The following is a 21,060-nucleotide window of genomic DNA, read 5'->3' as shown; positions in this document are numbered from 1 at the left end:
ACCATTAAACACTTCGCCACGAACGCCGCAAAACCCAGTCTTGCAGCTCGTGTGCTAGATGAGAACCAGTGTAATGCAGTTGCAATAATCGACACATTTTTGGTATCGCAGCGTGGATCGTGATACTTTTTTTAAACTGGTTTCGGAAAGATATTTCCGTTACAAATACGTGGTAACGCGATCTCCGTATCATTGTCGATACGGATGCTGTTTTAGCACCCCGCCCTTTCTTCACCGACCATATTTCTTAATATTATTCACTGCCACTAGTCTGCAGGGCGCTCGACGAGAAGCCCGTTGACGCGCCTACGTGCTCCACAACGAGAATTATACCATACACATGTTCACCTTTTCTCATCAAACCTGGGAATAACCACGCTGCACACAAGAAAAGAGTTGAGGTCACCGAACAAAAGTCAAGCCCTTGACAGTGAGCTCTGGATTCCACTGCTAAGCTGCCGTGTCGCACTGAGTCAAGCTCACATACAGTCAACCCTCGATTTATGAACCTTCGATTTATGAGCACGAGGAACCAAACTTTTTACATGCATTTTTTCCTCGTTTTATGAACCTCGATATTCGAATAATGAATGGAATTTCTGGGAAACAACTAGGAGTCGCCCAGCGTTTTTGCCCTCAATTTATGAACGGATCGTTCCAAGGCCAACAAAAACGGGATTATTCGTGGTCTTATGAATGACGCCTGAACAGACAAAACGTTTTCCAGGTATTGCACCCTCGGTTCTTAACCCCTCGAAATCCGAACAACAAACGGTTTTTGCAGAAGTGTTCCCGACCTCAATTCATGAATAAGGTGTCCGCTGTCACCCGGAGATTAATAAACGTAGGTTAAAAACCCCAGAGGAAATCCGAGACCAGTTGAGTGTGAATGTGCTGACATCTCCTCTTTCCAAGATTGACACAGCGGAAGGCATGGTCCAAAGCAGAATTACACAGTATATTGCATTATAAACATGATACCAACTCGGAAATACTGTCCCATTTGCTCGATAGCACTCACTTAACAGAATTTTCGATTTATGAATCCCTCGATTTATGAACAATTTTTCGGGGAACCGATGGTGTTCATAAATCGAGGGTTGACTGCATACTGTAGTATTGTCAACTTTGAATGGGTTTCCTTGGTCGTTGGGCTCCACAGTACATGGGGGCCTGACACCAACTGTTCCAGGTTGATGGCCTGGTATGGTGGCAGAAGAAAACTTTAATTGTGCATTCACACGAGCGACATCCACACGGAACATTCTAGTGGAAGAAAAAGTGAAAACACTGCTCACAGAGCCGAAGTGTCCGTCCCGTGTTACGTTGAGCATTCACACGGTGCGGAATATCGGGAGTGGCGTACTGCGCACTTGGCAGACGACACCGTCAGCGTCTTTCCTGTCGTCTGCTACAGAATATCTTGTGGCTGTGTCGCAGGATATTCTCCACAGTTAGCAGTGTACGTGAACACTGGACGCTATATAATGTTTTTCGCGTCTTCCGCTTCTGCAGGGAATGTCACTCGTGTGAATACACAGTGAGATCCAGTTATTAATAAAAGTCTAGCAAAGTGTCCGAGCTACATAATAAATGTCTTTTTACTGCAAAGCTGTCTTCTCCCAATGGACCTTTTCTGAGTAAGCACATGCGCATACTTAGCTACGGCTGCTGTTTTTTGGGGTAGGTAATCTGTGTGAAGGTCGCGCAGACGTTCAAGGCCGGCACTTGATGACGCTTTGTACTTGTAATATGTACAATACGCTTTCACTCTTTCCGCATTCTTTTTGCAATCTTCTCTCGCTACTTTCCCATGCAACATGCCAGTCCGAAACAGCACCCCTCGCTCATTTCAAGTTAAATGCGATGTTTTGCATTCTGACACCAGGGTCGACACGTACATGTAGAAGGTCCGTTTGCTATTATACGAATGGGGTGTTCACGATAGCGAGCTTTCTGTGTTGCATCATCTTCGTATTCCAACAAACATATTCTGCAAAGTATCGCGTTACTTTTTTCAGTAACGGTCGCGGCACTCAGTTACTAAAAAAAAAGTGCCTATACGGATATTTCGATACCTTTTGCTCATGTAACGAGTATCTGTACCACGATACAGTATTTTGGTAACGGGTACAACTCTGATAAGAACACAGAGAATAAGTAGAGCTGCATCAGGAGGAAAGCGTGGTGTGGTGTAGAGCCCTGCACCATCCGCGGATGGAAGCGGATATCCGCGGATATCCGCAAGATACTTGCGGATTCGGATGAAAATTTAGCACTTTCTGCGAAGTGCGGATCGGATGCGGTTGGCGCGAGGTCGGATGCGGATCGGATGCGAATCGGATGCGGATACGAAGGCAGCGGATCGGTAGCGGATCGGATGCGGATATACCGCGTGCTGTCATTTTTCCACCAGCAATTTATTTGTATTGCGCGCCGACAGCCGACAGCGAGCGCATGCTCGGGTTCACCTTTGTCCATGCACGGCGCCAAGATGGGAGAGGAGGCATTCTGGCGTCTCGAAACGCGCGAGCACCGACGAGGTAGCGTTCCACGCGTCCAGAAGTCCCTCCATATCGCGTTTGTTGAAAGGTTTACCTTTGCTTGTCGTCATGACTGAGTCCTTCCGTGACAGCATGGAGGCATCCGAAATTATACCAACATGCTTCCGGCGGTCTTTACGCATCTTTTGAAACGTGCGGATTTTGCGGATCAGATGCGGATGGTGCGTTTTGCTCAGCGGATCGGATGCGGATGTAAACTGTTGTGTTTGGTGCGGATGCAGATAACGTGTGCGCGGATGCGGGTCGGATGCGGATGCCAAAAATCTCATCCGCGCAGGGCTCTAGTGTGGTGCACCCTCTTTGAAACAGACAAAAGCCCAGCCAAGGAAAAAGACATTCTATCAAAGTCATAAGTAGAGCCCAGATTCCTAGGCAAATGCCTATTTTTTTCGTGTGGTTCTAATAGTGCCTTTTCGATACAGGAGCACAATTGGGGTAACGGGGAACCTCCTGCATGGTTTTGATAGTGCCTATAAATGCCTATTCCGGCGCTAGTGCCTTTTTGTGGCGTAGGTGCCTAAAACTGTGATTAAACATTGAAAAATGTCCATAATGGCCCCAAAGAAGTGGCGATACTTCCAGGGGTCCAGACCCCCCCCCCCCCAATTCCAGACTTGAGCAGAGGGTTCAATGGACCAATCTCAGCATGCACCTGGCACTTGTCCATAGCTGACCCCCCCTCAGAAAAATTCTAAATCCGCCCCTGATAACCACGGAATTCAAACACTTGCCCGCCTTCCATAAGATCTCATCTTCGACTCCTGCAGGAGGGGATTATAAAAGGTTGTCACAAACAGCTCTCTTTGCTGATATTATGACTCACTTTTTGGACAGTTTACCTAGAACTACAGGTTGAAGGACCGCAAAGATGTCGGGTAGATATCTGGTTTTACCCGAATTCTTGAAAACTTGTTTTTTTGGGGGGGGGGGAACTATCGTGAAAAATCGGGTTTAACCCGAAAACAAAGAACCCTACATATTCTCCGCAGCAGCAGAAGATAAAATTTCGCTGAGGGAACATGTATATCATCAACTCGTCAACCTGACATCGCGTGTCAAATGTGTGGATTCCAGCCGTTTGTAATGCCAATACGTTACTCGTGGAGACAGATATCTACATATTGATGCCTGGAGAGTGAGCGACCTCTCAGTTTTTAACGCCCAAGATTCAGCTGCCGGCGACAAAACGTCCAGACCATAGTCCACCATCTTAGCATTTATTTTTTTTCTTAAGCAGCTTTTATACAGAGTGGCACTGCCTTAAAAATGATAATAATAATGATAATTCAGGAAGGGAACATATATATAAAAGACAAGATGTGGAGCATGATTGCTTTTGGGTGGTGACGGTCGCTTTGATGAGTTGGACAGGAAAAAGAAAAAAAAAAGACTCAGGTGTCGCTTCTCCAGAGTTTGATGGTCTTGTCATTTTCCAGGGCTGCGGATGCTATGATGTTTTCAGTTGGATGACATGCAGTACACAACACCACATCTGAAACATGCATCAAAAGGAAATTTGTCACGCTTTCAGGGGTAAAATAAAGTCAATCAAATCTTTATGACGGGAAGCAGAGAAGAAAAAAAAATTATAATTAACTCGACGAGCTACGAGCTTCCTTTTGCACTTATACTTTGGTACTAGTCATCTCTTACAGGTCAAGCTGCCGCCAAGCAATTGGCAACTTATGATTAGAGCCTGAAGTTTTCGGGAAATATTTGTTCCTACATTCGGGGGTTAAAAATCGGGTAACTAAACATGTGCACTAAATTCGTGCAAATTCGGGTGAAAAAACTTCCAGTATGCTAAATTTGGGGAGAAATCAGGCTCAGTTATTTAAACTAATTGTAGCGGCTTGGTACAAACGGTGGTGCAACTGCATTTTTCTACCAAACAAGTAAGTTAGTGCATCCCTACAGACATCCCAGTGAGGGCAATTTGCCGGGTAAAGATCGGGTTTCACCCTAAAGAGGCAACCTTCAATTCGGGGTGCAAATTCGGGGAAGAATCGGGTAAAACCCTAAAACTTCAGGCTCTACCTATGATTAGGGTTCCGAGTTTTCGGAGTTTTCGTTTTGGAAAATTCGGAGGCTGCTTATAGGAGTTTTCAACTTTTCCGAAATTCAGAGTTTCTCAGAGCAGTCTGAAAAACGAACGGCGCCGATTTCAGAGTATTTCGGAGTAGTCATCGCAGAGACAATGCAAGGAAAGAAGTGCAAAAGTGACTGATACCAAACGATATAGAGCACGGATGTTTTACTACCCAGAGCTCTTGAAGTACAAACGAGCGTATTTGCACAAATTGTGAATGGTGCCCAGACTCAATGAGTAGCAGCTGAGACGAACGCAGAACTGGTCTGTGCCAAACTAGCCCAGTGCCCGGGGTGAAGTAGGGTCACGATGGTCGAGGATGCATAGAACAGATGAGACAAGTGTGGGACTATGGGACTATCCTCCTTTTGGGCCATTCATGCGTCCAGCGACCCTGAAGGAGGCTACAAATTCTGACCCAATTTTTGGCGTTGTGGATTTGTTTGAAGTCGTTTTGAAGGTGTGGAAGGAGGGGGACAAAGGAAGAAGGAAACAAGAAAAACTGTAAGGCCGCCATGCGGGCCTTGGAAAAATCGGAGTTTACCGGAAAAATCTGATTTTTTGCAAAAAGCGTCGCAGGGAGTTTATCGGAGATAAATCGGAAAAGTCTGAAGCCTACCTATGGTACAGCACCCCCCCGACATGAGCTACAAGTCTATGAGTGGAGTTGGATGTTTTCGGGTTTTATTTTTTAAAAATTCGGGGTGTGGAAATCGGATGTCATCTTGTCAACGGGAAAACATGGTGGAATTGGGTAAAATATTGTTATTCAGTTTTTTTTACTTAAAAAGACATTCATTCTCAGTTACATTGGGTAAAAATAGTGAAGGTGTCACACGACTACAATTCTAAATTATCTATTAGTCAGTCAGTGACCACTAAGGCAGAGAATTGGGGCAGTTGGTGCATGGATGCAGTGGATAAAACACACCACTTTTGTCAGTCTCTCTCTTTGTGGTGTGTTCCGGCACTGTTTTATCCAATCAATAGATAGTATTGACCAGCTATATTTGCTGTGCCTTTAAGTGTCCATCATCCATTGGCATTCTTTGTAGCCATGGCATGTAATTCAACTTGCTGAAACTTTGTTCTGTAACCTCTATTCTGAAGGCAGATTAATGACAACGCTGCGGGAGCAAGCACTAGGCAAAGCGAAACAGTTCTTTGTAGGGAACAAAATCATCAAAATCAGAACCAAAACCATCCTCGTGAGCCAAATCTTCATGCATAACTGGGTGAGTTAGTGGCACTCGCCATCCTCTCCTTTGGCTCGGGCCACTCGCTGCACAAGGTTCATCGCATCGCCTTCTTTAGCAAACTCATCACTAGCCTTCGATAAAGATCGGGTTACAATAAGGAGTTAGATAAGTTAATAAGTGGCACATTGTCCTCCTTGTTGCTGCGCTTGCTTGCATCTGTGGCAGTGCAGCACATGTGCTAAGACGGTCTCGCATCTACACAGAATGACGATACTGATCTCAAACACCTTCCAAATCCCTGCAATGAACTTGCAAACAAACAGAATCTTGCACTGCTGGTACAGCTGCACAGCTCTGTCCATTCCAGTTCACTGCACGTTCACCACTGCAGTTCACCAGTACGATAACGTGGCCTGAGGGGACCACACATTCACAGCCACGTGTAGCTTTCATTTCCTAATTTCTTGAAGGTGACTTCACATGAACAGTGCTGGACAAAAGTTTACCCAAAAGCTTGCGCAGCACTGCACGACATTATTGTGCATGCAGAGCCTGAAGTTTTAGGGTTACACCTGATTCTTCGCCGAATTTGCTCCCTGAATTGAAGGTTGCCTCTTTAGGGTGAAAGCCGATTTCTACCCGTCAAATTGCCCTCACTGTGATGTCTGTAGGAACGCACTTTAACTTGTTTAGCGGAAAACGGTTACAACACCGTTTGTAACAAACCAATATAGCTAGCTTTGACTAACTGAGCCAGATTTCTCCCCAAATTTAGCATACTGGAAGTCTTTACACCCGTATTCGCGTGAACTTAGAGCATATGTTTATTTACCCAATTTTTACCACCCGATTAAGATCACAATTATCGCTGTATTCCCAGCCCTATGTAATGTCCATTAGAACCCCTTGGGTACTGCAAAATAAATAAATAAATAAATAAATAAATAAAAAACATTCCCGAAAACTTCAGGGTCTACGCACGCGGCTATCACTGCCACACATTTCGTCATTCACGTTTTTAACATTCGAGGCGATAGATGCATGAAGTTGCACATCACTGAAATGTGCTCACCCATTTTGCACAAATTACCGCAATTTTATTCTCAAAAATTTATCATACCTGTGTGTCCTTGAAGCTTTTGCACAACTTCTTTAGTCTGCAGATTCCATATATAGACACAGTTATCCTCCGACCCCGACACAATCCACTGCAAATGGGACGGCAATCATCAGTGAGAGGGCAAGCCCTTCCAGCTTTCCTCCCCCCCGATACTGAAGAACTTACCTTGCCGCCAGTTACGGAGAAATTTGCAAAAATACAGTACTTCTCGTTCTTGTGGCCAGTATATGTTTTTAGACACTGAAAAAGCGCATGGTACATTTTGAAACGGGGCATCGCTTCGCTAGATTTAGAACACATCTCACCTTTCCTTTACTGTAGTCCCACAATTTGAGAGTACTAGAAAAACGGGAAATCAATCTTTTTGTCCTAAGGACATTCTTTGGTGCCTTTAGAAAACCGTGCTACAATAAAGGACTTACTTGTCTAACGTTGCTGCTAGGATATATTTTCCATTCGGCGAGAATTTCACGAAGGAGACAGGGGGGTTATCATCATCTGCAATGCGACGACGCAGGCATCAATGACAGTCCACCATCGTTATATTAATCATTATCGGATGTTTTTTTTTTAAAATAAATATCCTGCACGTATCCCTTGAAGGCTCGGCAAACTTATTAAATGCAATGAGGAGTAAGTAGGGCCTGACTTTTTAGGGTTAAACCCGTATCCGCCCGATATTTACCCCCCGAACGAAATCTGAAAAATTCGGGTTTAACCCGAATCTACCCGAAAACATCCGGGTCGCGTGGCACACTCATAAGCGTGCATTAAGATAATGTTTGATAACATTGCTAAACATTAGTTCCATGTTAAGACAAATTTTTATTAAACAAAAAGATCACCCGAATACACCCGAATTCCTGACGACAGAACATGCCGTAACGGGATTTAACCCGAATACACCCGAATTTTCAAATGAAAAATATCACCCGATATTTACCCCCCGAATTTGGCCAAAAATAAAACCCGAAAAAGTCAGGCCCTAGGAGTAAGTGATATGCATGAGCCGTTTCTGATGGAGCGCAGTGCATCTTGTAATACCCTATGTATTTAGAAAAAAATATTTCCCAAAAACTTCAGGCTCTATCTATGTAACACCATGCGCACCCTCACGCGCGGCTTCATTTCGTGAAGAGTATGAAGCACCCTGTTTCGAGCGAGAGGAACGGACACCTCCCTTGAAGTGCTTTCTTTTTCCACTAATTTTCCACCGAGGCTAATGTTGGAAGCATTTGCAGCATGAAGTTGACGTTCAGGGAGAACTGGACGTTAGAAGACCACCATCCCTAGACTATTCTGACGCCTGCTGTGGTGTCCATACGGTACAGCAGTTCTTTCCGCATTAGGGAGGGTTAACTTTGGGGAGACCATGTGACGAAGTGCCTGTCCACTCACAAGATGGCGATACGGGGGCAAGTCATAGACAGGCATGGCACTCTGCGTGGGTTCACAGAAGAAACCAGGCGTGCTTGACCTTGAAATGTGAGATCGCTTCATGTGCAACAGGGGAGAGAGGGAAGCTGGGGAGCTGCACAGATAGCTTGACCGACTTGCATTGCATATTAGAGTGTGCTATCCTCAGCTTTGGCCCCTTTAACCGAACGTTGATCTGGCTGTCATAAGCCTGCCTTACGCACTACGGGGGTGAGTAGATCTGCAAAACATTGGACACCAGCTTACAATGCTGCCGATGCGTTAAAGGGCGCCTGTCTCCCATCACTTCTGTCCGTCCGTGTCTAGTTTATGCATCCATTAGTGGGGTTCTGATACTCTGCCCCCGGGATATGCCAGAGGTTATTTTCAACTGGTGGCATAGCCAGAAAAATATTTCGGGAGGGGTTCTGTGGAGACTTCATATGAGAGAGAAGGATTTCCCCCCATTTCCCTCTCTCAAAACTGCCAGAGGCCGTTGCGTTTTCAAGACACTGTATTTCGCCAACTGCGACACCTCAGTGCTCTGGCATGCAGTACAGCGTGGACACAATGTAAAGAACTGCAGGTACCAAAGTGTCACAACCTCTTCAAAGGGAAAGCTCGCTCTCTGTCATTGTTGAAATAAATGTGTCAGCAACTCTCTTGCCAGCCCTTCCACTTGAAAGCGGTGTATTTCCAGAGTTACGTATTTGTATTTTGTCACGAGAGTCAGCGGCATACCTGAACCACAGGCAGGAGCAACTACAGGTTTTCCCGCCGATTTTAATCCAAGTGCCAGCTAAATTAATCCATGTGCCATGCGAACTTTATGGGGCATGGATTAATTTAGCTGGCACTTGGATTAAAATCGCCGGGAAAACCTGTAGAAGTTCTTCTTATCGCAAAGTATCAGCATCCCCCTCCCACACTTTCTCTCCGCAACAGTAGAGATGGAGGTCATGCACCAAGGCCACACTTGGTCACGTTTCCCAACCTAACTTCACCCACATGTCTCTCTGCGCACAAATTTCACACCATGTGGATTTCGACAATTTAAATATTAATAAATTATAGGGCTCGAGTTGGCGCAAAGTTAAGCAGGGGGTTCGGTAAATCAGGGAATACACTACTCGTGGAATCAGATATCAACGAAGTGATACTTGGAGAGCGACCAATCCCTTTAGAGGATTTTGAATGTTTCAGCCCTGTTTTAGGATTTTCTTCTGAAAGGGGGAGAAAAAAAGGAGAGAAAACAAAAAAGTTGAATTATTATTACCGATAAGAGTCTTCAGGCATTGACCCGATGCTGTGTCCCAAATTCGACTGCAAAGGCATTCAGAGAGGAACACTGTTTAACGCATCTGTAACCCTCACAAATAGCGAGCAAGTATAGCTAGCATAGCTCACCAAAGACCATCGTAGCTACTCGAAACGATCAAAGAGCCATCTCTGTTGAAGTGCACCTGTAACAATGTTCCGAGTTACAAGAAAAAAAAACTGAACCAGTACCACTTAGTGGATGCGATTCTGAAGACTTACGGCCGACACCGGGTCCGAATGTGCGGGAAGCGTCTTGAGGCATTTCCCAGTCTTGACGTCCCATATCCTTACACTCTCGTCAAACTGCAAATACATTACCGTCAATGTGAGAAACGTGCTTCGTGTTGTCCGAAATCTGCCCATATGCACAGTAGGGTGCACTTACCGAGCCGGAGACGATGAGGTTCGACTGCGGATTGAAGTTGCAGCAGAAGACGTAGTTACTGTGGCCCTTCAATGTTTTTAAACACTTGCCCTTTAAAATTTAAAAAGAAAAGGAATAATGAATCCTAAAGAAGGGATGAAACCACAATTTTCCGAATCCAAATCCGAGGAAGGTTCTGCCAACAGCCACATAGATACAGAAGGCCTGCTTATTGCCTCCTCTCCCGCTACGGGAAAAGGGCATATAAAGTCAGAATTCGCCAGCTACTGGGAGTCACCATACTACGAATTCAGGAACTCGCAAATGATTGCAGCTAACTTGGAACCTGTAGATAGATACGAATCAGTAGACAAAAAGTGCAACACGCTTTCCAGGAAATCAGCGTTGAAAAAGATATGGGACAATTTTGTGCTTCAGTTTAAAGTTTTTTCCCATCTAGTACGCTGGGACGTTCCATCACTACTCGCAGATGACGGTGGTTCGTCTCCATGACTACAACCTCTGAAATCTCGTTTCTGGTTGGCTACCGCCGTTGAAAACGCGATCCCGATTGGCCGACACTTTGTTGTTAAGTCACGTCAACGAGTAAGCAGGCGTTCTGTATCTACGTGGTGCTGGTTCCGCAAATCCACGAATCTTTCTAACACTTTCTCAAAACAACAAAGTTTGAAGAGCCAGGAAAAAAAAAAAAACTTCAACTGAAAAGTGTTTAGAAGCAGAATTTGATATATTTGTTTAATGAAAAACAAATTAAATAGTTGTGCACTTTCACGGGAAAACAAACCCATATACTTCTTAAAGTGTAATATATTTAACAACTTACTTTCATCGTCTACAGAAAGTACAGGCTCGAGTCTGAATTATTTCCATAAAGCTAAGAAACAATCAAAGATAAAATCATGCTACTTTTAAACTTGCAGTGTCGGAGCCAGGGATCAGAACCAGTATTTTTTACGGTGCAGATCGGGTTCGGGTTTAGCTCCGCTGAACCAAAATTATCAGCTTGAACCGGTTCAGATATATCGGTTCGGTTTGGGTTCACCTCAGAGAGAACCCCCCTGCGCACACACAGACAAAAAAAAATCGGTCAGCGGTCAGGACATTTACAGGGATTACAACCATGCCCTTTCTGCTTTTTCCGAAGACTTCCTTTCTTGTTTTTCATCGCGGTCATTAAACGAGAATTGGCTGCTCCTCAAGCGTGAAATCAATCGTCTTGTTGACCTTCATATACCTCGGATTACTGTTCCAGCGTGTAGTCGGTCCCCGTGGTTTAACAATGAACTCAAGAGGCTTAGAAACAAGAAAAAGCGGCTGTTCCGCAGGGCACGTAGCAGTAACGATTCCGATCTCTGGGCTAGATATCACCATAGCGCGAATGAGTTTAAACAGTCTGTACGGTCTACAAAAACTAGGTACTTTGAAACAACATTGCCATTACTTCTTCGTACTAACCCTAAGCTGTTTTGGAATTCCGTTCGGCCTCATAATAGTCATACTGTAAACCTCACGGTCAATGATACTGCTATATCCCCTGATTTGTGCGCGTGTGTTCTTAACAACGAGTTCTCCAAGTCGTACACTGTAAGAGATCCTCAGGCTCTATTACCATCCATAAATGATTCATTCACTACAGCTTTTCCTATGGACCCTGTTATCATTGACCCTGTTGGTGTATTTTCACTCATTGACAATCTAAGGCTATCTTCCAGCTGTGGACCCGACAGCATCACGTCTAAGTTTCTCAAGAGTACCAAGGAGACCATTGGCATTTTATTGTACCAAATATTTTTGCAATCTATTGAGTGCTGTAGGATTCCGGACGACTGGAGGACGGCGAAAGTGGTTCCTGTCTACAAGTCTGGTAGCAAGCAAGATCCGGGTAATTACAGACCGATTTCGTTAACTTCCATCCCCTGCAAACTTCTCGAGCATATCATTTATTCCAACCTTATCCGATTCCTCGAAGCTAACTCCTTCTTCTCTAACTTACAACATGGTTTCCGGCAAGGGCTATCATGTGAAACTCAGCTGGCATGTTTTACGAGCGATCTATTCTCCGCCATGCATTCTAAGTCACTTACTGATGCCATATTCATAGATTTTCGCAAAGCTTTTGACACTGTTCCTCATCATCTCCTTCTTCTGAAGTTTTCAGCCCTGAAAATCGATCCTAAAATTGTAGCTTGGATTGGGGACTTCCTTCATAACAGAATTCAGTTTGTGTACGCCAACAATTCATTTTCTCCTTCTATGCTTGTCACTTCAGGAGTTCCCCAGGGTTCCGTCCTCGGGCCTCTCCTATTCCTAATATACATTAACGATTTACCTTCCTCTACATCATCACATATAAGACTCTTTGCCGACGATTGCATAATATACCGTATTATTAACTCCTCCAGCGACGTATCTGCATTACAAAATGATCTTGACAGCTTATCTTCTTGGTGTGAAAATTGGCTCATGTCCTTGAACGTTAACAAATGCAAGCACGTGGCAATCAGTCACACTAAACACTTCGTTAATTCCTACCTCCTTGGCAACGTTAAGCTGGATAGCGTATTTAGTTACAAATATTTAGGTGTTCACATTTCGAGTGATCTTAGATGGGACATCCACATTAATTCTGTGCTCTCCAAAGCCAGCCAAACACTTGGCTTCATTATACGCAATTATTCAAAAGCACCCTGCGACTTAAAACGGCAGCTTTATGTTACATTAGTCCGCCCAAAATTGGAATACGCATAATCTATTTGGGACCCGCACCACGATTCTCTCATTAACAAATTAGAAGGCTTACAAAATCGAGCAGTTCGCTTTATATTTTCCCGACTACTCCCGACACTCTAGCGTAACGCTACTCAAGAAACAAGCCTCCCTTCCCCTTCTTTCTGTTCGTCGCAAAATAGCTCGCCTCACATTGCTTCACAAGTTTTACTACCACAACATTCTGCCCAGGTACCTCCTGCTCTCACCACCCCGTCATATTTCCAACTACCTCGACCACTCAGAGAAACTACTTGTTCCATTTAGTCGCACAAATCACTTCGCCAATTCATTTGTTCCCAGAACAGCGAACGACTGGAACCATCTTCCCGCCTCCACCGTCATCGTCCGGGACCCTAACAGCTTCCGCAAGCTGCTGGACCAATTACCGTAATTTCACGCGTATAAGCCGCACCGCAGATAAGCCGCAGGACGCGTTTTTTGGGACGTTTTGACAATTTTCTGGCAGATAAGCCGCCCCCGCAGATAAGCCGCGGGCAATACGAGACGACTGATTTGTGCGACAAAGGAGACCATAGAGAAGGCCTAAACCCTGTGGTCCATACTCCGGGATCTCAGTTCTGGAGTTCTACCAAGATCGGATTGTGCCCTTGTGTGTGTGTGTGTGGGGGGGGGGGGGGGGGGGGGGGGTTCGTGGACTGATGGGTCAGTGATCTTCCAGAAGACGTGAATCACTGTCACCACTTTCCTTAAAGCTGCTTGGGGGAATGCACCAGGAAGATCAATCTATTCGAATGTGGACCCGTCCCTGTTACGCACTGTTCGTGCATCTGCAGGGCAGTGCTGTTCCAGAGGCACTGTCGGCCCTTTCGTTAAAATCGGCGTATGGGGAAAATACCCGGGAAAAATAGTCATCAGATAAGCCGCACCGGTGGATAAGCCGCAGGGCGCCCGTGAGAAAAAAAAATCGCGCATAAGCCGCGGCTAATACGCGTGAAAATACGGTACTTTGTATGTAAATTCGTTGTATGTTCCTTTATTTTGCCACTCCCCTCTGTAATTCTCTGACCTGAGGGTAAATAAAGAAAGAAAGAAAGAAAGAAAGAAAGAAAGAAAGAAAGAAAGAAAGATTGGAACCGTTACTTTTTTTGGACCCTGTTTAACCGGTTCATGGGCTGTAAGTTTGCTAGATGAAGGTGAGCTTACGGTGTGAGATAACCGTTTCAGGTGAGTCAAAAAAAAAATAAAAAAAAAAAGGGTCGGTCAGTAGCATAATGATTTCACCTCTGAACCGATTCCCGAACCGGTATCCGTATGAATTTTTTTCGGTTCAGTTCCGGTACAGGACAAGCAAAAGAACTGTTCGGGTTTGTCAGAAAATAACGTTTTTTTTTCCGGTTTTCGGTTCGGGTTCAGTTCCGGTTCCGATCCCTGGTCTGAGCTTTATACTGTGATTTTGGCGCGCCCAGGGGCCCACTGGTGGATCAGGCTTTCGACGGACTTGGGAGGCGCCAATTTTAAGGAGGAACAAACAAACAGGGTTGGTAGATTCGATAGCTTACATTCGCCGTTTTGGGCGCTGGGATCCGGATTCCCAAATCTCATATCCTTGATTAGGATTTGAGGATTCTGTTGGCCCATCCTTAATAAATTCTTTACAGCAGATTTTCTGGGCACGCTTACGGAGCCACATTTACTTACACTGCTCACTTCCCATATCTTGAGTGTCTTGTCATCCGAAGCACTCACTAGCAGACGACTGTCCGTGGACCATGCTACGTCTGAGATGCCCTGAGAAATAGTCACGAACGTTTGTAAAGGTCCGATTAAAAGGGTGGCAAAAGAAATTCCCACTTTTCAAGTACATAATCATGTTCAAAACTTAGTGATTTGACTACCAGATACAAAAACAAGTAAGCAACACACATTCACATGCAACACATTCAGTATTTCCCGCACACCGAAAATCAGGCACTGTGGGAGATGTGCCATTGCTCTCTTTGTCAAGCCTCTCCAGATATGATACATATTGGGATAGAAAACAACGGGCACACCCCTTCAGGTGAAGGTGTGGTGTGCACATGTTCCCGTGGCAGCTATCAGCTCGACCACAGGAAAATCCCTCATTCTGCATCACGCTCAGTCTATAACTCTTTTAGAAGCACATTTTTTGCAGGGGTTACCACAGCTATAACAAGCCAAGTGTGGCTTTGTGTACTGAATATGTGAAATGCAACATTCGTAAAACATATGTGGTTACAAACAGTTTCCGAACCGCTGCACCGCAGACTTAGTGGATGATCAAACTCTGAGTAGTAGTTGCCTCGTCATAAGGAACATCGGCCCCAAGTAACTTGATTCACATGTCTGGATTGCATTTGGTGTACAGTCGAACTCCTTTACAACGAAACTCAGGGGACAGCAAAAATAATTTGCAGTAAAGGTATTTTCGTTAAAAAGGATGTGCATTATTGGACCTATAGGGCTCCAGCGGGACCGCAAAAAAATTTGCTGTAGTGGTATTTTCGTTAAAAAGGTGTTCGCTATAAAGGAGTTTGACTGTATAAGGGGACTCCCTATATGCTGCCTAAATCACACAGTGCCATCAGGAGTGGCTCATTTAGGGTTAAATGTGTCTTGGCTGGTAGATTTTAATGATGCATTAGGTTAAATTTCCAGCAGGAGCCTTAGAGAGTTTTCCACAATGCTGATAAAAGGGTTAAAAACCACATTTCGTGCCTTTTTATAGCTCACAAAACAAAGGCAAAGCACGACTGAGAATTCCAATATCATCCAGTACTGGAAAAACATATCTAAAATCAATACATTCCGAAAACTGTTTGTCTACAGCGAGTTATCTACATAATTCTTTTGTTGGCCACGGTTAAAGCTAGAGATGGGACCAATCCAAGATTTTTTTTTTTGAATCCGAGTCCGAGTCAGAGTCTGAATCCAAGGAAGGTTCTACGGATCCATGAATCGTGTGGATCTCGAATCTTTCGAATCCTTTCATTAACAAGAGTTTAAAAAAGAAAAAAAGAAGCACTTCTAGTGAAATTTTTTTTCTGAAGCTAAATATGACATCATTCGTTTATTGAAAAACAAATTAAATAATGCTGCACTTTCAGGAGAAAATATACCCGTATACTACTTCTTAAACGTAATTTATTTAACACGTTGTTCGTCGACTACAAGAAACGCATAAATTCTCGCGTCTGAATTATTTCCATAAAGCTAAAGCAACAATCAAAAGCAAAAACAGCTTACTTTTAAATTTGCAATGTAACAGTTCCTGCCTGAACTCTTTCAGTCCAGAGCAATGAAAACAAACAAAAAACGTCGGCCAGTCAGGCTTTCGGCGGACTCCGAAGGCGCCAATTTGAAAAAAGAAACAAACAAACGTGGTTGCTGGATTCGAAAGATTCGATTCGTCGTTTTGGGCACTGGGATTCGGACTTACGAATCTCGAATCTCTGCCTAGATCACGACCTAATACAGGTTTTCCCGGCGATTTTAATCCGAGTGCCAGCTAAATTAATCCATGCCCCATAAAGTTTGCATGGCACATGTATTAAAATCGGCGGGAAAACCTGGAGATTATAACGACCATGTCACAATCAGCAACCCCTATGAGGAGCCCATCCGCATGATCCGCCAGGGTCGCTACTCATCGGCACGCCACGATTGGACGATGGAAATTTGAATTCTGAACGCACAGAAGCGTATGTACGACTACCGTAGCAGACGACAGCGACAGCTCCTATGAAAACGCATAGAATGATGATGATAATCAACCTCAGAATGAAACATCTGTGGAACGTCCACCGCTTGTACAGAAATACTAAGGTAGGCTGAAGTACAAAGTATTGTAGAAGTTGAGGAAGCAATAACTGGGACGATGAGTGGCGCCACTGCTACCTTCCAAAAATGCGGCGCTTGGAAGGGGTGTCCACGGCATGGTCGTTATAATCTAGTAGGTCGTGGCCTAGATTCGTGGATTCGGTTGGCACACCCCTAGTTAAAGCCAAGCTTTCTGCAGTGGGAAATTGACTTGTCAGCGAAGTGGAGTACACAAATCCGCGAGATTCCGCAGGCAAGAAAAAAGAAGAAAAAGAAGCGTAACGTTATCCCAAGATCGTGTACCTTTAGTAACTTTTCAGTACGCAAAGAAAGCCAGACCCAACTCTGTCAGTCTTTCTTCGGGCATTGTCGTCGTTAAATTTCCTTTCATTGTAGCACATTCAGCCACGTAAGCCACTGCACGGGCCTGCATTATCAGCTGTGTCAGGCATTGTAGTCGGACGGATCAGGACAGATCAATTGACATCCTTACACAGTTCCGTGAGACATTAAATATTTCGCGAAAAACAGAAAATTCTGTTCGGTTCTGAGAGACATGGCCAATTCCGTAAGACTTTGCTGAATCGCGCAATACTAAGGGCTCTACCTATGGTTAATTAATGCCAACACGGTAAGATCTCGTGCGGGACACAACACAGTCACGTAAGGAATATAACACATAACACAACAAGGTTGGCGAGCGCGGTGCAAGAAATCTGCAGGCCACGCGAATACCTTAATAATTTTATTCGGTTGCAAACAAATGAGTACTATGTGTAACGAAACAATACAATGATGTACTTACAAGCTTATGTCCCGCAATAGTCTTCTCAAACTTTCCGTCGTAAGCTCCCCAGATCTTGATAAGTTTATCAGCAGCTGCATATATTAAGAAAACCCAGTGATTCTTAGAGCAAGTGAACAAGTAGTACAGAGGGCTATCCAAAAAAGTTTTCAGATTAAGACGTCTGATGGAAGTGTGTGTGTCGTTTTACCGAATAGCGGAAAGGGTTTTCATGTGTGCAATTTGTTTCCCCGAAAAAAAACTCACATAAACGTGGCTCCGCACATTCACCCTTAGCTCGCCACTCCGGGTGTAACGAGGAGGACAAGGTATGATGCCACGTCACCGATGACGTTATAAGGAGAACTCGTTCTGATTTGCTGGTCAGTGGGGGTCAGTGCCCTGTCCCTTTGCCGCCATAAACCAGTTTTGCCAGTTCCCCCGGGGAATTGGGGATAGAAGGAGCGGCCGAATCATGACCGAGCCAGGAGCAATGCTTTTTTGGAACCCCGAACTGCCGAGTAGCAGACGACAGCGGAGTAGCAGACAGCATTCCTCAGCACCAAGCGTGACCCCTGTAGCATCAGCGTGAGGTCCCAGGCAGATCACAGGCTGGTACTGCTCTCCACCGCCATTGCGCACGGTTGCGTTTTGCGGCATACTTTAAATTCAACTTCTGTGATAATGATGACTTTGAGGTCCGAATTACTTCGCATGGTGCATTTTACTGGCCTACTTAACAGTCCTATAGGAAGCAAAACAGGGTGTTGAAAGTGACTTCTGTGCTACTTTAAGTAAAACTAGGAAATGTTCTACCAGGGAAACTAGGGGAAAAAAAGTTCACACATAGATAAAGATAAGATAAATTTCAGCATCTTCATCTTCAGATCTTCATAAGAAGATCTTCAGAAGTGGCGATCAGAGGCGATCTTCAGGAGGAGGGATATCGCTTTTTTTTTTTTTATTACCTTTGCAGTTGTGAATGTATTTTGTGTTCAAATGGGGTAAATCCTGCATGCGCTCTCTGTCTCTCTAAAAAAAAACAACGTGAGGTTGACTTAGCAAATTTTTGGAGTTCAACTGGGCAAATGCAATTTCTCGCAAATCAAATTTGATATACTGTATAAGTGCTTAAATTCGCGGGCTCAATAATTCGCGAATTTGTGAGAAGCCAGGATCAGGCAATTATTCGCGGAACCTTAAATTCGCGGTACCGCGCTGCGTCCACCATGCATCTTAGGGGCCATCCACCTTGAACTTCCTGGAAGAAGTAAATAAAAGGTATCACAACTGGGTAACTCGTTCAATTTGTCTTCCTTTTGAGCACTTCTGACTGCAAGGGACGCGATTAGGGGGTCCTACTCGGCTCGTATCTGTGCCATTGCCCAATTGCCCTGTCTCCCGTCATTCCTGTCATCGCATCGAGCAGGTTCGATTGGCACTTGGTAGTGATGCGACAACTTTTCCAAAGGTCAATACGCGTGGCAGAGTGCATACGAGCTTGCTGGATGATCCAGACTTACAAGGAACCGGAATCACGGGAGGCTTACATCCGCGCGGGATTCGTACGTGAAGGCGGGACTACAGTCTCCAGTTGCAGCGGCGAACTGAACACTTTGCGAGACAATGCAGTGTAACAGCGTAAGAAACTCCGTATACATAAGTTGCCTCAGCGTCCTGGGTTAAATTTCTTACATATTTCTTTCACGTATTTTTCTGTCATTCGTTCGAATATTTCGCGGGACTTTAAATTCGCGAAAAAAGGACGTTCGCGAATTTCGCGAAAAATAGGTGCTCGCGAAAATTACTACTTATACAGTAAATGCTCAGGAGTAATGGCAAAATCTGCCCCGAAATAAACGAGAGTTCGTCCCATACTGTTCAGGCAAGTAGATTTATAAATCGATTTTTATAGCTCATCCCTCAGGAAGGCAGCAGCAGAGGGATGGCAGACAAGAAAGCACAGAACCAGTCTCCCCTTCCAGATGTTTACTACGTGAAACAGCCGAAACAATGGTGCACACAAAGGACGACTCTTTCTGACGGACGTATACCATCCAGTCCAACCATTGCTTCACCAGTCTTAGAGAGAGAAAGAAAAAAGAGAATAAAAAAAAAGAAGAAAAAAATAGAAACCACGCAAAATGTCACTTACATGAACTGGCCAACCATTCTCCATTGGGACTGAACTTGACTGATGAAACTGCTTTCGTGTGGCCAGCAAGTGTGAACTTGAGGGTGTAGTTGGGCTTCTAAATGAACGTAACGTGAATTACTCCTCATCTCTGTGGACCCCATCAGTGGGTATATGAGAGACGAGATATTTACCAGCTTTGCAGCAGTGGAAGGGTCTGCGGGCTTACTGCCCAGGCTGGTTCCTCCGGACTGCGCCGTGGCTGCTGACTAATTTGTTCCTCCCTCGCTAACCTCCAAAGAGAACAAGGAACACTGCTTACATAGAACTTCATCTCCAACACATCTCTCAAGGAGCATGGAAGGCAGTAGAAACTAGGATCACAAGTCCTGGGATATACAGGGTGTTTCGCCTAAAGTGATAAAAAAAATTCTAACTGGTGACGTACTTGCTGGAGGATTGTGGGACTTTCTGCGATTAACTTCTAGAAACTTTTGCCGCCATCTAGGATGGCTTTGAGCAATTCGACAACATCGGGAGTCATCCCAAACCTTGGCGCCCCACACGTGTCACCCTCTGCCTGGGACTACAGTCGGACCTCGTTTTATGAACCCTCGATATACGAATTCCCTCAACTTACGAACGGCTCCACAGGGAACCAAACTTTTTCCGTGTATTTTGACCTCGTTTTACGAACCCTCGATATCCGAACTATGAACGGATTATGAGGGAACGGACCCAAAGTAGCCAAGCCAATCTGACCTCGATATACGAACGGGCGTTATGAACGTACAGAGGACAGGCCAATGGACCGGTGGATAATGAAAGTTCCTCAGTACATGCTGCCAAGGTCAAACATACAATGTCCCAACGTCACTACGTTCCACAAACATGATTCACCATTTCCTGAAAGAATAATTCGGGCGTTTACAGCCGAATGGTTGTGAGTTTGCACCAGGTCTCCGAGATGGAAACATCTTGCCGTTCCAAGAAAGCGTTCAGTCCTGACAGCCGGTGACAAGCGTGATATTTGCTGTTGGAAACAGTCTCATCCGCGCGCGATATGGTACTTTGAGGACCGGGTGCATGAGTCAAGTGTCAGACTTGTGTCGTCTCTTCTAAACAGGATAGACCCTGCAGAAAGTATGGTGCAAAGCACAATTACGCAGTATTTTCAAAAATAAAACTTATTGAAATCAATTTCCCGTGGTTTTGTGAGGTATTTGTGCACTGCAGACCTCGGACCTCGATTTACGAATACCTCGATTTACGAACGATTTTCCGAGAAACGAAGGGTGTTCGTAAAGCGAGGTTTGACTGTACTCTGCGGGTCATGTGACGTGGTCATAATAACGAAAAGATAATACCTGCGTTTGACCCCACTTGTGACAAAAATCTCAGTCATAGTCGGATAAGCGGATTGTCATACTAACGAGATGGATTTACATGGCGGCGGAACGGTTCCCAAGAAAAACTGTCATA

At 44.7% G+C, this 21,060-nt stretch overlaps 1 protein-coding gene across 1 annotated transcript; it reads right to left on the bottom strand.

Annotated features, from left to right (window-relative positions):
* Positions 1 to 3,765: 3,765 nt before the first annotated feature.
* Positions 3,766 to 19,912, bottom strand: LOC135369402 (protein will die slowly). The gene is made up of 14 exons (XM_064602995.1): positions 19,901 to 19,912; positions 19,773 to 19,847; positions 19,600 to 19,696; positions 17,466 to 17,539; positions 14,522 to 14,611; positions 10,094 to 10,183; positions 9,928 to 10,011; positions 9,796 to 9,851; positions 9,665 to 9,711; positions 7,395 to 7,470; positions 7,278 to 7,311; positions 7,138 to 7,212; positions 6,973 to 7,060; positions 3,766 to 4,056 (listed from the first exon to the last, which is right to left on the bottom strand). Exons 1-14 carry the CDS (start codon positions 19,910 to 19,912, stop codon positions 3,956 to 3,958), a joined length of 999 nt encoding a protein of 332 aa, XP_064459065.1. The 3' UTR covers positions 3,766 to 3,955.
* Positions 19,913 to 21,060: the final 1,148 nt, after the last annotated feature.

Source organism: Ornithodoros turicata, chromosome 9 (genome assembly GCF_037126465.1).
Source record: "Ornithodoros turicata isolate Travis chromosome 9, ASM3712646v1, whole genome shotgun sequence".
Classification (NCBI taxonomy): domain Eukaryota; kingdom Metazoa; phylum Arthropoda; class Arachnida; order Ixodida; family Argasidae; genus Ornithodoros; species Ornithodoros turicata.
Note: the sequence above shows the minus strand (reverse complement) of the source record. Positions and strands in the feature narration are given on the sequence as shown.